General features: G+C 29.0%; 2 protein-coding genes across 2 annotated transcripts; one reads left to right on the top strand and one right to left on the bottom strand.

The window, feature by feature from the left end:
- Positions 1 to 3,778: 3,778 nt before the first annotated feature.
- On the top strand, positions 3,779 to 7,226 carry LOC114383629 (rop guanine nucleotide exchange factor 5-like). The gene is made up of 7 exons (XM_028343336.1): positions 3,779 to 4,387; positions 4,580 to 4,696; positions 4,828 to 4,982; positions 5,106 to 5,180; positions 5,278 to 5,568; positions 6,072 to 6,431; positions 6,527 to 7,226. The coding sequence occupies exons 1-7, from the start codon at positions 4,159 to 4,161 to the stop codon at positions 6,980 to 6,982; spliced, it is 1,683 nt and encodes a 560-aa protein (XP_028199137.1). The 5' UTR covers positions 3,779 to 4,158; the 3' UTR covers positions 6,983 to 7,226.
- Positions 7,227 to 8,507: 1,281 nt separating this feature from the next.
- On the bottom strand, positions 8,508 to 12,774 carry LOC114383010. The gene is made up of 6 exons (XM_028342581.1): positions 12,500 to 12,774; positions 11,255 to 11,312; positions 10,860 to 11,029; positions 9,839 to 9,917; positions 9,658 to 9,716; positions 8,508 to 8,873 (listed from the first exon to the last, which is right to left on the bottom strand). Exons 1-5 carry the CDS (start codon positions 12,641 to 12,643, stop codon positions 9,700 to 9,702), a joined length of 468 nt encoding a protein of 155 aa, XP_028198382.1. The 5' UTR covers positions 12,644 to 12,774; the 3' UTR covers positions 8,508 to 8,873; positions 9,658 to 9,699.
- Positions 12,775 to 16,030: the final 3,256 nt, after the last annotated feature.

Raw genomic sequence — 16,030 nt, forward strand, 5'->3', positions numbered from 1 at the left:
TACGAAAAAACCCGTCTTTGTGTATGACGGGCTAGAATTTTTTATACAATATTATATCATACTATTTTTTTTTAGTGGAAGATAATTTTATAATATCAAGATAAAGACATGAGATTCCTCATTTGAGCACCAAGTGAGGATCTAAATATTTATTTTTTAAATAGAATGTGTGCTAGGGTTCCCATACAATAATTGCTGATAACATTTTGGAAATAGAATAGAGGTAATTAAAGTTTTTTTTTTTACAATTGGAAAAGTTGTTTTGTGAAAGACAGAATTTTAGATTTTGAAGGCTTTCTCATTCACAGTTTATTATCGTAAGGCTCCTAAGATTCTTCAAGTTGTTTGGAAACCTCCGTCTTGTCACTGGGTTAAATGCAACATGGATGGGGTTGCTAAGTGTGCTCTTGGACCTGTGGGTTGCGGGGTATTTTCAGAAATTATATATAGAGCTGTTTTTTGGGTGATTTCTCTTTCAATTTGGGATTTTTTTTTTGCTGTTCATGTTGAATTAACGGGAGTTATGTTAGCTATTGAAACCGCTCTTGGGAGAGGTTGGTTTAAGTTTTGGATTGAATGTGATTTCATATTTGTTCTTAAAACTTTCAAGTCTTTCAATGTTGTTCATTATTGACTTAGAAATAGATCGCTAAATTGTATAAATATCACTTGTAATATGTCATTTTCTCTTTCTCACATTTACCGTAGGGATAATTGTTGTCTAGATAGACTTGCCTCTCATGATATCTTTGCTATTGGTTGGGTGTGGTGGGATTTCAATTCCTTTCCTCTTTTATTAGGGAAGAGTTTTATAGACATAAATATGACATTCCTTGTTATAGATTCAAATGAATGTGCATAAATTTTGATTTTTTGTCCCCACATGATTTTAATTTTCTATTTTGGTTTTAATATAAGTGTGCAATTTTGACCATTGAAGGTTGATCATGCGAATCTAATTAGAATTTTTTTCCTTCAATTCATCTTAACATATCTCCGTAGATCATGAAAAAAAAAGCATGGTCAGGAACCCACAACAATTCTATACTATAGTTTATCCTCTCTCCCATTTATTTAAAACTATTCTATGTATATTTCCTTGAGGCGAATATCCGAATATATAAGAGGGGTTTTATTTTACCGAAAAAGTATTTCAAGAAGCATTCCACTTGAAAGGAGATCTTAGTTTCAAGATCTAATCTTTCTAAGATTTACTATTAGAGTTGGTAGTCATGTAAACATCTAGTTCTTTTCTTGAAAGGAGATCTTAGTTTCAAGATCTAATCTTTCTAAGATTTACTATTAAAGTTGGTAGTCATGTAAACATCTAGTTCTTTCACAAGAATCATCAAAATTCGTACTGTTTCAAAAAAATTAATTATTTTTGTTTCTTAGAGATCCATATGTAGCAATTGCCATAAAGGATAAAAAAATCGAAGGAAAAGGAGAAGAAGATGAACAAAACCAATAAAAATGAAATAATATTTTTTTATTTATAAAAGATAGATATGGGTTGATGAGCATCACATTTGTCTCTCCATGTTGTTGATGAGAACAAAAATAATGATTAGGAAGGAGAGGGTGGAGAGTGTGAGGATTTGGGCCAGAGGGTGGTGGGGTTCGCGAAGGGAGAGAAGGGTAGGGGTAGGGGTGGATGGTGCGATGGAGGATGAGGGTGAGAGAAAACAGAAAGGCAAAGGATAAGAAAGATGAGAAAAAAAAAAGAAAAAAAATTGAAATAAAAAATATATAATTAATTATTTTTAATTATTTAAAAATAAATTATAAATAAATATTAAATGGTGAGTTTCTGATGGGGTTTATAAAAAAGGTTGAAGATCTCAAATTTAGATATACTATTGAAATAAAAAAATTGTAAGATCTTAGAAGTAATACAACATTACAAAGTCCACTAAAAAATGATTAAAAATCTAAAATAAAATTTGCTATTAGAAATACTCTTATGAACTTTATACGAGCCACTCATCAATTTCACTCACTTTTTAGCGGAATTACAAATGTATTATATTAAAATTTAAATCAAGTAATCTTTTTTTAAGAGAGAAATCAAGTACTCTATCAACTCACAATTCTATTTCTATTCAAATATATGCCTAATTCAACTGTTTCATTCATTACACATGAATTTTCTGTTCTTCCTTTCAATTAATAATATGCCATTTTATGATTCTATTTCTATTCAAATATATGCCTAATTCAACTGTTTCATTCATTACACATGAATTTTCTGCTCTTCCTTTCAATTAATAATATGCCATTTTATGGAAAAATTTGTACTTTGTATTTTATTAATATATCTTTCTAGTTTCAACGCCATCCACAACTACTCGTACATGCAAAATCATGTCAATCTAGATTATTCCGTTTGTATGCACAAACTCAAGGTACTCATTTTTTTATATCAGCTTACTCAATTTTATTTGTTAAAGTGCTCTTGTGTATTAGCATGTATTTAGATATTAATTTGTCTTATTTAAAATTGTAATTAAAGTGCACCACAGTTGTTTAAAATACCGATAAAATTTAAAATATGAAGTAAAAAATATTTAAGGAAAAAGTTTACAAATTATAAGAGATGTGCACAATTAGTTGTTTAAATAATGAAATATTAAAAATCGATTAAAAAGAAAATTTAAAATTATAAACACAATATGTATTACCCATTCAAAAGAATTTGAAACTTAAATAGAGAAAATAAAAATGACAAACAATTTTTAATAAAAACGAGCCACTTTTAAAACAGTGAATCTTATGTAAAATATAATTATAAATCGCATGAAAATAACTAATATGATGCAAATATATTAGGTATAATGTTCAATCGAACCATTTTTGTTCATTCTTTAATTTCTGATCCACGACTTAAATCCCCCTATTTTTTTTTTCAAGATTTTACATTTTGAATTTCAAAAAATCCACAGTTTTAGGCTAATTTTCAAATTTTCATATGTTGATCATTTAATTTAACGATTAACTAATGATGTGTTAGAACTGTAATGAGATGAAAATTAATATTTAATGATTAAAAATAATTTAATTAATTTAAATGTAAAAGATAAAAGAAATAAACATATCTGAAATTGAGAATTGGACTAAAACGTATTTTTTTTCTCTAAAATTTGGAGATTAAAATCCCGAAGAAAATTTGAGAAAAAATTGAAGATTATTATTAGGAATTAAATAAAGATTCAATTTACCTCAAATATAATGTATGTAAAATTGAGGGTTGGAGATTTTTTTTAAAAACCTAGATAGTAAAATTGCAAAAAAAATGGAGAATTAAAATTGTAAAGGAGACAAACAATGTAAAATTTGAATGGGGCTTTTTTTTCTTTTAGATTTTTTAGTTTTTAGTTCTAATTTTAACTGTGTAATATGTAATGTAATGATTAAAAATAGAATAATGGTATATAAATATTCATATTTTTTAAACACCTAACAAATATTTTTCATTTCTTTCTATCTTTCTTCATGTTAAATCATATTACCTATAAAACTTATATTTTTCTCACTCTTACCACACTTTCATCAGGTGTCTATTGATATATTAGGTCTCAATGTCTAATTTTTCAAAAAAATATATAATGTAATTGAGTAGAAGAAAATGTCAAATTAATTAAGAGCTAACGATAAAAGAAAAAGTCAAACAAATAATATTGGCTTGTTGTCTCTTACAGACATGGCTACCAGATTTAAATTGTTTATTATTATTTTGAACGTAAACAGAAATTTGAGTTACTCTGAGAGCGAAAGCCAGAGAGACGTTGGTATGTCATGTGGCATTTCACACTTCAAATTTGGAACACAAAGAGAGAGAGACAGAGAGAGTGAGAGCAAAAAACCAGAACAACTGTTCAGTTTCACAAACAAACTTTTTCCCAAAAAGCCATAATGTTCTTCATTTCCTCGTCTTTTCCATGATGCTGTGTCCACAGCAACCTCAACGGTCCCTTCATAACACGGTAATCTATAAAACCCACCTCCCAAGTCCCTTGTGTTTTTCAAACTTCTTCACTGTTACTACAATCACTGTAACTGTCGTTATGTTGGGACATGTTGGAGGAGAGTGAGCCATTATTGGGGTGATTTTTGTTCAAAAAGCTACGCTTTTGATTCTGAGGGAAAAAGTTGTGCAAGATGGAGACTTTAGGCAACAAGGGTGAAAATTTTCAAAAGAAAAAAGATGGGGTTCCTTCTTCTGCTAGTGATTCAACTCACGAAGCCAAAGGGTGTTCTCCTCCTCCTCTTGGTTGGCCTATTCGGAAGGCTACACTCTCCAAATGCCGTAAATCAGATGAAAAAGAAAATGAACCTGTTTCTCACTTGGAAGATTCAAAATTTACCACCGTCAGTTCAAAAATGTCAGGTAAGTTAGGACTAGAGAATTTGAAATACAACATTTTTGGCAAGTTTTGAATTTTGATGCTTGGACAAAGACAGAGTCTTACCTGTTATTAGTGTTTTTTTTTTTTTTATAAATAAATTAACACTTTGGTGAGCTTAGTTACCAGTATTTATTTGGTTGTTGTCTAACTACTGGGAAGTAACGATGGATCAGGAATTGATGCAATGAAGGAAAGGTTTGCCAAATTACTGCTTGGGGAAGACATGTCAGGATCTGGGAAAGGAGTGTGCAGCGCTTTGGCCATCTCTAATGCTATTACTAATTTGTGTGGTATGCTTTCTTTGTAACATATGTATTGAGAAAGTGCTACCTTTTCTGGATTGACAAAATTTTCATGTTACGTTTCGAATTTTAATGTTGTTATACTAATGTTTTAAATTTGAATTTCATGCAACACGTAGCCACTGTGTTTGGGCAATTGTGGAGACTAGAACCTATACCTTGTGAAAAGAAAGAAATGTGGCGGAGAGAGATGGAATGCCTTCTTAGTGTTAGTGATCACATTGTTGAGTTAATACCTTCTTGGCAAACATTTCCAGATGGAAGTAAGCTTGAGGTATAATTTGATTGAGTACTCATTTGTGACTTCAATTTTCTTCTCGATAAAGAGTTCTCTATTTTGTTTTTAATTGACTTAGGAATTGCAATTGTGATGTTTGTAATATGGTGCATTCTGCAGGTAATGACTTGCAGGCCAAGGTCAGATCTTTTCATGAATCTTCCAGCTCTGCGCAAACTTGACAACATGCTTCTTGTGAGTGTTGGATCTTACTTTGGTTGTGTGCTATTAGAGTAGTACTTTGGTAGAGAAACAGCTCTGAGACTTTCTTGTAAACTTCCCTTTATCACAGGAAATTTTAGATAGTTGGAAAGATATGGAGTTTTGGTATGTTGACCAAGGAATTGTAGCCCAAGATGCAGATGGATCAGCTTCATTTTACAAAAGAATTCAACGGCAAGAGGATAAGTGGTGGCTCCCAGTACCTCGTATCCCCCCTTCTGGCCTCAGTGAGAACTCAAGAAAGCAGTTGAATCACACAAGAGAATGTGCAAGCCAAATACTAAAAGCTTCCATGGCTATCAACAACGGTGCTTTAGCTGAAATGGAAGTTCCTGAGTCATACTTGGAAACCCTTCCTAAGGTATGATTTTGTATATAAATAGAAGTTGTTGTCATTGTATATGCTCAAAGAAAGTATAATATGAGATTAATTATAGACACTGCAAGTGAGTTTTAATTTCATACACTGTTAGTATCAAGACTTTTACACTGTCAACTAACTAGATGTTATTTTACATATAATTAAAGTAATTATTACAAAAATTAATAATCATATCATAAAAGGGAATCTATTATTGAATGACAATGTAAAGAACTTTTACACTGCCAGTGTATTTAATTAAATTCCACAGCAAGTTTACCAAGGGAACATTCATAACAGGTGTATCATGCATGTGACTTTGCTGCATCATGAACTCAAAGAAACTAACACACGTGTCTTTCTTAAAAAATATACGTATACTATCTGCCATGGTAAAATCTGGTTTAATTTCTCTGTTGACTTATATGATATTGTGGTGAAATTTAAATTTGGTTTTCACAAAGAGTTCTTCCAACATAGTTGATTCATTGTTAAATTTTCAGAATGGAAGAAGTTGCTTGGGGGATTTTATTTACCATTACATCACATCAGAGAAATTCTCTCCAGAGTGCCTGCTTGATTGCCTAGACCTCTCCTCTGAACATGTTGCACTAGAGATTGCAAACCGTGTGGAAGCCTCAATATACGTGTGGCGGCGTAGAAGAGCTCACTCTAAACCCCCACCTAATCCTAATCGTTCAACTACAAAGTCATCCTGGGAAATTGTCAAGGACTTCATGGCTGATGGAGATAAGAGAGAGCTATTAGCAGAAAGAGCTGAAAATGTTCTACTTTCATTGAAGCAACGATTCCCGGGTCTAACTCAAACTACCTTGGATACCAGCAAGATCCAGTGCAACAAGGTTCCATGCTTCTGTTTCCATATTTTCATCCAATTTGCAATATTTTCTCTCAAAGCCTTTCTTTCACATTAACACATTTAATTGAAAACATTCAGGATGTTGGAAAATCCATACTAGAGAGCTATTCAAGAGTTTTGGAGAGCATGGCATTTAACATTGTGGCTCGCATAGACGATTTGCTATATGTGGATGGCTTAACTAAACATTCAGATAGGTTTCCACTGGTTCCAATGACAGTGTCTGTCTCAGGCACTCCTCACAAAGCAATTGGCGGCACACCAAGAAAAAGCTTTTCACCTGCACCACCACTAATTAGTCCTGCAAGGGGAGAGAGATCTCCTTTCCTCCGCAACAACCACAACAACATCAAACCTCAATGTCGTGGTTTTGGGGTCAGAAGAGTATTGTCAAATTATCTCGGGGCAGAATCGAAAGAAACTAAGATTGTAAGCAATTCAACTGTGATGAATGGTTCAAACCCAAGCAGCAATAAAGCAGAACAGCCAGAACGTCAAAAGAAGTCACATGCCATGAATGGCAAGACAAACTGACTAGTGAGGTTGTATAGTAAAGCAGCCATTTCTTTGTATCATTTGTTTTATCAGCATTTCTTTGTATAATTTCTTTGGTTGAATCCTAAAAAATCCTGTTGTTAGTTGGGAATGGAAATGTGTAGTTGTTGGGGTTATTATCCGTCTCGAACACATGCCTAAAGTGATCGTTCAGGATTCCATTTTGAGAGGCCATAACTTTTAAAAAATTTATTTATTTCATTTTGATGAACTTTTTAATATATAAGATTTTTGTGTATTATATTTTTTATGGTTGAATTTATAAATTCATGAATTTTTTTATCGATCAATTATTTATGAAATTCTTTTCCGTTATTTAATGATCCTTTTCTTAGTTTTTGCCCTGACCCAAAAAATCTGATACGGATCAGTTCAGGATCAATTGTATCAATTAGAAGATTGTCTTGTAAGAGATCAATGATCTGATGTAGTTTAGGGGGACATGGTTTTGTCATTTGTGTATTACTTCAAGATGGTGTGTACTTAATGTCTATTGTTTTTTCTTCTATACCAATTTAAGAAGACAACTTAACCCGACAGGTGATTTTTTAGCATTACTGCAGAGAGCTAAAACTGTTTTGGTCACTCCAATTTTTGTTAAATTGGTGTTTGTAAAATCTTCCTTTGTAGAAAATAAACAGTTTTTTTGTAATGCAAATTCTAGTTTTCTTTTATACTGTCTTTTCTTTTCTTTTTTAATTTATTTTAATGAAAATGAATATCATAATTATGATGAGAAATTACGAACAAACAGTAGATATGTTTTTCCTTTTGCAATTGGAATATGTTATTATCAATTTTATAATTAGACATCTGTTATACCGTTTTTAGAATTTCAAACAAATTTGATCCTATTAATTAAATTTATAAAGTAAAAATAAGGATTTAAAACTAGTTATTAATTACATTTAGAGTAGTGCAACCAGAAAAACTACTTTTAATAAGTTTTTCAATTATATAAAAATAATTGAAATATAATACATATTATCTTTTTATGAAAAAAATATATTTTTCCAAGATATTCTATTATTTGAATAAAAAAGATTGAAATCATGAGGAGTGTGTTCAAAATTATTATAGTTGTGTTTGAGAATCATTTAATAAAAATGTGAGACATATGTAATAAATTTTAACCAATAAAGGAGGATTGATCCAAAATAATGCGTGACTAGCATTTATTTCATGAATTTTCAGAAGTGTATTGTAAAAGTTTTTAAAGATTAATCAAACTAAAAGTTAATATTAAAAGTTGTTGTAGTATAGTGATAAGTATTTTTCCCTGCCACGGGAACGATCCGGATTCAATCCCCGGCAACGGGGGTTTCACTTTTTTCCCTCATTGCCTTTGCCAAGTGCGATACCATGTTAAGTTCTTTTTCTTTTCATAATTCTTGTGATTCTGGCATTTTTTACCATGTTAAGTCCTTATAAAACATTAATTATTTTGACAACATATCCTTAACTAGTTTTTGAGATAATAACACAGCAACAATATGTACTCATGTGTACGCTCAAATGAAAAAGCACGAACCCATATTATTTCTAGTCATAGAACAGGATCACATCTATATATATATATATATATATATATATATATAAAATAAAGCAAAAGTCTACAAGGATAGAAATATAAAAACCTTTTCAATATAAAATAAAATAAATACAAAGCAAATATAGTAGTAATTTTGGCCCCATGCTGCTGTCGCGATTTGACCGCTGTGGAGTACATAACCAGATATCTGGGACAAAAAAGGGCCCAATATGTGGAGTGGACAAAAGAGTACAAACTTGTAGGATATATGCCCTACCATGACTTATTTCCATATAGAGTTAATTAGGGTAGACTGCACGCCCGTGGTCGTTCTTCATCCTACAACAATATGAACTCAGTTACATTAATAAGTGAATCAATTAAAGACCAAAGAGATTGGCCTCAACCATGGACATGGTGGTCTTTAACTATGTAATAAATTTTTGTAAGCATGGTATGGGCAATGAGCATAATAATAAAATGAAGAGGAATGGTAATAATACATTAATACACTTTATAATACATGTTTTTTATTAGTTATAATTTATTAAAAATTAAAAAATTTGTGAGTGTAAGTGAATTTTACAAGAAGTTATAGTATTTAATAAATTTCAATCCATAATAAAAGTGTGTTTATAAATCAAAATTAAAACTAAACTAAATGAAAAATATTCTATTATAAATGAAGCAAAATCTATTAAAGTATATATTATACTATAAAAAAGAATTATATGAATTCTATAACTTTACTATTGTATAGGAAAAAAATTTTAAAAATAGATTATTTTCTTGATTTGTTCAACAATGATCGAACTCTTCCAATTTTTTTATTTATAAAAAAGATATTATCAATTATGTAAAAAATTGAAAACAAAAGTGTATTAAAAAGAGTAAGAGAATGTGTTACTAATACTACTCTAACTTTAAAAAGTATTCTTTAGCAGTTGTTATGACAGTTCTAATTTTACTATTTTAGTCCCATATATTACCTCAATCAATTTAATTTGAAATTCCTGTTACTTTTTTTTGAAATGAGCATCAAATTGATCATTCCTGTTCGTAAACCTATTGAATTCTATGTATGTAGGCAAGCCAAAGAAGATAAAGAAGGAGGAAAAGATACCTGCATTGCAGGATGCTGGTTTATTTACTAGGTAGTGTGATGTTAATAATAAAGGGAACCTGCAGAAACCAAAAATAATAGAGGTACACTAAAAGTGAGTAAATTTTAGATGTTTAACTTATAATATATGTATCTTCTTAGATGACATTTTTAATTCTTTTAGCTACCGGTCTGCTCCTACCTTGCCACCAGTTCCCTCTTGCAGCGCTGTTTGAGTCGTTACTATTGGAATCACCATGATCATCCTTATCTTTCTTGAACTGCAAAGGTGAAAAAATATAAATTAATTAAACTGTATATATTTAGCCAGCTTCGATATCATTACACACTCCAATCGCAGATTATCTTCTTGTGACCTTTTTTTTTATAATAATATTTCTCATGATTATGAAATCAACCTCAGCTCGTTGCATGAAATTCTAATTACTTGTCAATTTTAAGTATATATTAATATTTCATGCTGCAAAAATATAAGTATTTCAAACAAACATTTATGCAGGAAATTAAATTTATAGCAAAACTTTATGGAAAATTAATTAATCGGAGACGGTATTTTGCCTTTATTGAAGTTAAATATATTTTCTTCTTCTTAAATATAATAAATTTATCGTTTGACTCTTTATTCTTAAAAAGTTGTAATTTAATCTTTGTATTTTTTTATGCAATTTATTTGTTTTATATATTAACTTTCCTAATTTTTACGACTTAGATATCTTTTTTATTTGATCTCTCTAAAATATCACAACTTTTTATGGGGGACGAAATGAAAATTTGCTATAGTAAGGGAAATTGAAAACACCACTTAATAACAGACAAAATAAATGAAAAAGAAATGACAATAGATGAAGTTTGTATCTATGTCTATACTATATACCCACTTTTAATTGTGAGAAAATTGGTAATATTGATAGGAAAATAAAACATATTCAGACCTAAAATATAATACTATTAATTATAGGATATATATATATATATATATATATATATATATATATATATATATATATATATATATATCTGAGTGAACTGTGATGACATACATATAATGCCATGAAGTCATTTTCCAAAAAAATGATAGATATTTGGGCACTATAAGTAAAAACAACATTAGTCTATTTGATAAAGTATCACTTTTATAACATATAGTGTCCTTATGTGAAACAAGGGACACAGAAATAACGGATGAGAATTATAGTACTCACAACATGGTGGGGTTGAGTGGTCCTGCTGCTTCTTGGGGAATAATTTTCTTGACCACCATAGTAGATAGAAGAGCTGAAGTAGCTGGGCTCCGCTGTCTCATTCTGATAACTGGTACCAATATTCTTGTTACTGATGCGACTGCTGGTTTCACTTTTATTGCGCTGAGTTCCTAAAGCAAATCCAAATTGAGCCATTACTAAATAAAACCAGACATTCAAAGAGGTTTTAAACCATTATTATATGCTCCCAGTATGTAGACAAGGTTTGAGATATGCTGAATTGAAAAAGGTATAGTGGTAGTGGTATAATGGTATATAATGCAAATGCAACCAAGTCAAAGTAATTAATATTAAATACAAGCATATAGCTAGCTAGGAGGAAGTTTTGAAAGAACCTGGTGCTCCAAAATTTTTGCTTCCCACTTCTTGTATTCTTGATTCTCTACCCCCAACCTTACAAGTTAAGAAAGAGTAACAGGTTGAGTATATTTGATTGATTATGGCAATTATAATTCACGAACAAGTATATACTCACCTCTCTCACTATTTGTATATTTATGGTGGAACTAAGTGTAAAATAATTAAAACTTCTTTAAGCATAATAATAATAAAATATTATTTTATTAATTTTTATAAAATAAAAAAGATCACACATGTTAAATTTTTTTTATATACATATTTTGACAAAAAAATCTAATATTAACTCTCTCATTTAATGGATTTTCTTAAAATTTGTTTAAACTTCACTCATTGTGGGATCGGCTTGTCAATATTTACCATAAAAGAACTTTACTTTGATCAAAGAGTGTCTGGTTGAAAAAAAGTATACTCATTCACAGAGGTACCAATTAACGGCATGCTTATCATATTTAAAAACTCGTTGATAGTAAGAAATCATGTCTAGAAAGTGAACGTTATGATTATTAGACTATCACCTTTTCAGAATAATATATGCAGTTGTTTGTGTTGATTTTTAAAGCTAAGCAATTTGAAAATACTATTGCAACAAATGAGTTTTTATAGAAGTTGTTTATTTTAACAGCTACGTACAGTTAAAAAATAAATTTTCCAGTCAAAATGTGTGGATTCTTGTACGTGAGTGAAGAAATAATTAATTAAATGGAATCTACAAAAATTAAGTTAAAAACTCAAGTTGAATTTCATCTATCATTAGCTAGAGTAAAAAATAATATATATTCTTATTGTGTGACAACAAGAGACTACCTAAAAAGGTATTAATTAATAATCATTTTTTTTATTAGAGGTACTCTTAGTAAACATGAAAAGCTACATCCAGAATGTGCAACCATATTCAAATAACTACTCAGAGCAAAGACCGAAATGATTTAAACAGATTCATGACTCTTCAAGGTAAAAGAACAGCTTTAAACGACAAAACCTGTAGTTACTATATCTACTAAAAATTCCGACGAGTTTTACCATAATGCCCTCAGCAGCTGCATGTTGCTACTTAAAACAGATATATATGCTACGTACGCAGAAGTCAAGGCAGAGAACAAGACATTCAAAAAAATATCTAGGCTGGAATAAAATTCAGTAACCATGCATATATAAATTAAACAGAAATAATTAAGTGATGACTAAGCATAGATAAAAAAAATGGAGAAGGAGATGCATACAGAAGGTGGAGGTGAAAAGATGGAGCAAAAGAGGCCGGTGGAGGAAGATGAAGTAGAGGAGGATTCCTTGGGACCAAAAAGATGGTCAAAATTCATGGTTGATGAAGAAGAAGAACCCCCTGCTTGCTTTTTGTGGTTAGCCATTTGTATGGAAAGATTTGGATAGAATTTGAAGGGAAAGAGGCCAACAAAACACGTAATAATTTAGGGGAAAGCCAAAGGATAATGGAGAGGAGAGCTGAGCAAGTGAAGTTAGGAGACATGCATAGAAAGGACAGAGGGTGAGAGGCCTATTTATAAGCCCAAAAATGTATGTTCTCATTCCATTGAGTCAGATAAACTAACTACCCATGTGATGTGTGTAGAAAAGAAGAAAAAAAATAAAAGTAAAACAAGATAAGGAAACAAGAGAAAAGAGAGAATATAATCTAATTAGTTATTTCATTTAATTCCCACCCCTTTGCTTCAAGAATTCTTTACACGGGAGAATGTTAACAAATAGCTATACAACTCTTTCAAGAATGAAAAATGATTTATTTATGAATAAATGCTTTTAATAAACTTTATATATACATTGTTCTTAATAGTACACAATCTTAATATATATATATATATATATATATATATATATATATATATATATATATATATATTAATAATTTAATTATCAAAATATATATAATACTTGAACCTAAGTACTTGACTCCCTTTGCATACTAACTTAATTTGGCTCTAAAGTCAATGTGCCACCCACTCATCCACTGTTCTTCTGTGGAAAAAATAAATGAACATCTATTAGACACCTAATGATATATATATATATATATATATATATATATATATATATATATATATATATATATATATATATATATATATTTAAAATAAACCATGTTCAAATATCATTACTCTTCTTACCCAATTGCATGCCATAAACTTCTCATTTGTTGTTCTAGTTGTAAGAAATTCACCAATAGTTGTTTTTGTTCTCTTTTAATGTCAATGTGTTCAATCGACAGTGATGTCATGAATGTCACAAAAATACAACATACATTTGTCCTTGCACAACTTGTCCTCGATATTGTTGTTGACTATCTCATTGGAACAAACTTTTTATTGTGATATATACAATGTTTTAATGATTTAAGAATGAATTTTTGATTTAATTTTAACTTTTAATTAATATTTAACTTAAATATATTTTTATCTCGATAAATTAATAAATTTTGTTTTAGGTCTCTCAATTTTTTTTTGTGTTAATAAAATAAAAATTTTATTTTTGATCTTGTTATTTTATTTTAATCCTTTTAATATATTTATTTTTTTATTTTAGTTTTTATAATATTTTATTCATTTGTATTAGTAGTCACTTTAAAAATATATATATTTGATAAAGAATAATAACAAATAATTTACATATTGTAGGGATACAAATGAAAATAAATATAGTAAAAGGATTAAAATAAGATAACAAGGATTAAAAATAAATTTTTTATTTTAATAGTGACTCAATACATTAAAAAATTATTAGAAATTCAAAATAAAATTCATTAATTTATCAGGATAAAAATATATTTAATTCTTAATATTTTATTTTATTGATTTAATGATATTGTGTGTGTAAGGTGTGAGTATGTAAAGCGTAAGTATGTATGTATAGATACTCAACATATAGAAAGATAAAATTTAAGGTTATTACGTACCCGTGTGAGTATTAAAGACCAAATACAAGTTTTTTCTTTTTTTAATTACATGCATGAAAACAAGTATTATATATCCTACTCAGTATCATCCTTTACCGTCATAATAATGATAATACTGCAAGAAAAATAGCTCAAGCCATTATTGTCACCTTATTCTTATTGTCGCAATCATTACTATTACTATGGTAACTCAAGCCATTATCTATTAGTCATTTTTTTTTTCTCAAACCCAATGTAACCTCACCCTTGAACATCTTTAATTAGGGCAATCAGGACAACATTATAATTCAACTTATAATTATAATTATAATTTTTGCTCTAGTTTTTTATATAATCCAACTGTGGAATCCAATTCTTTCTATTCGATCCTTATTAAAGTTTTGACCTTCATGAGGGCCAAGATATGATATTTTTGTATTAATGATTTTGTTAGAGGCTGATGTAAAAGAGTATTATATAATTAAACATATTTCACTAAATGTATATTCATAGTCACATATAATATAAAATATATTAATATATTTTATTAAATGATTTAACTTATAAATATTGAATGAACTTTAAAGTTTTTATATAATACATATTTTCTTTTTGTATTTTTTTTATTTTTAAAGTCTTATATACAGTTAAATTAATATAAATAAGAAAAAAGAAAAGAATAAATTCGAAAAAAGTATTACACATGGCAATTTAAAGTATAAAAAAAATAAAAATGACATGAATATAAAACAATAAAATATGTTTATTGTAAGTAATTGTTTTAGGAAATCAGTAATTAGAAAACAATTATAATGAGTATAAAGTTAGAAAACAATTATTTATTTGATAATTTTAAAAATAAAAAATTATAAATAATAATATGATTGCTTGTCTTATAAAAAAAATCGGTAAGAGATATTTTCACTTTCTCAGAGGGATATTCTTTATCTTGTTTTTTTTTTCTATATATATAATGGTGGATGAGGGATATTCTTTATCTTGTTTTTTTTTTCTTTTTGTAAATGAAGAGAAGTTTCACTTGATGAGTAAACATGATTTTATAATCAACTAGTTATTTTTTAAAATATAATTGTATTTATATCTTTTTCTAAAGTATGGTCGATCGTATAATAGGATTCCATGACTCTGATTTAGGGATGGAGAGGGAGAATGGAGGTTCTTTGGTTGGTTACAAATTTTCTATATGTCCTTAATATTTGCTTAATTTTTTAATGGAAATTTTTGCTTGCTTAATTGATGTGGGAAATCGTAGTATCATAATGTTATCTGAATTTCATTTTGCTCAAACGCATATTCTCATATTCAACATGATATCCAGGATCCTACTTAAAAAGTAACAATTTATATGATTTTATATCCACGGGCTTTAGCGTTCACATTCAGCAATATCATAATGGAAAAAGGGGCAACGGAAACCAGATCTATCATGGGAGTTATGATTTACCAAATGAATTGTACTTCTTTAAATTCATTTTTTAAGTACACTATGGTACCCTTAATAAAAAAAGTACATTTTGATGTTAAAAAAAAACATGAATTAAGAAATTCAAAATCCCCTCAGCCTCCACCTTTTAAGTTATTAAATCAGCATGTTTTTTACTTTATCATGTCACGTATTCTTTTTATTTAATAAACAAATTAAGTTAACACCTCTAAGTTTTTTTCGAATTACATGTAATAACATTTCTTATTTAATGTTTACAAGAACCTCCCTTAATATATAAGAGGTGTCAATTCAGACATTAACGTAATGTAAACATAGAAAACATTATTATGTGTAATTCGAAAAAAGTTATTTGATGACATTTGATTTCAATCCACGTTTATA

Source organism: Glycine soja, chromosome 14 (genome assembly GCF_004193775.1).
Source record: "Glycine soja cultivar W05 chromosome 14, ASM419377v2, whole genome shotgun sequence".
NCBI classification, from domain to species: Eukaryota; Viridiplantae; Streptophyta; class Magnoliopsida; order Fabales; family Fabaceae; genus Glycine; species Glycine soja.

Bases quoted from the DNA above. Each gene is read 5' to 3' on its own strand.
- LOC114383629 (XM_028343336.1), top strand. From the start codon at position 4,159: ATGGAGACTTTAGGCAACAAGGGTGAAAATTTTCAAAAGAAAAAAGAT. The intron at 4,388-4,579 runs GTAAGTTAGGAC...ACGATGGATCAG, and splicing joins CGTCAGTTCAAAAATGTCAG to GAATTGATGCAATGAAGGAA. The intron at 4,983-5,105 runs GTATAATTTGAT...TGCATTCTGCAG, and splicing joins CAGATGGAAGTAAGCTTGAG to GTAATGACTTGCAGGCCAAG.
- LOC114383010 (XM_028342581.1), bottom strand. From the start codon at position 12,643: ATGGCTAACCACAAAAAGCAAGCAGGGGGTTCTTCTTCTTCATCAACC. The intron at 11,313-12,499 runs GTATGCATCTCC...TTAACTTGTAAG, and splicing joins TCTTTTCACCTCCACCTTCT to GTTGGGGGTAGAGAATCAAG. The intron at 11,030-11,254 runs GTTCTTTCAAAA...GATTTGCTTTAG, and splicing joins CAAAAATTTTGGAGCACCAG to GAACTCAGCGCAATAAAAGT.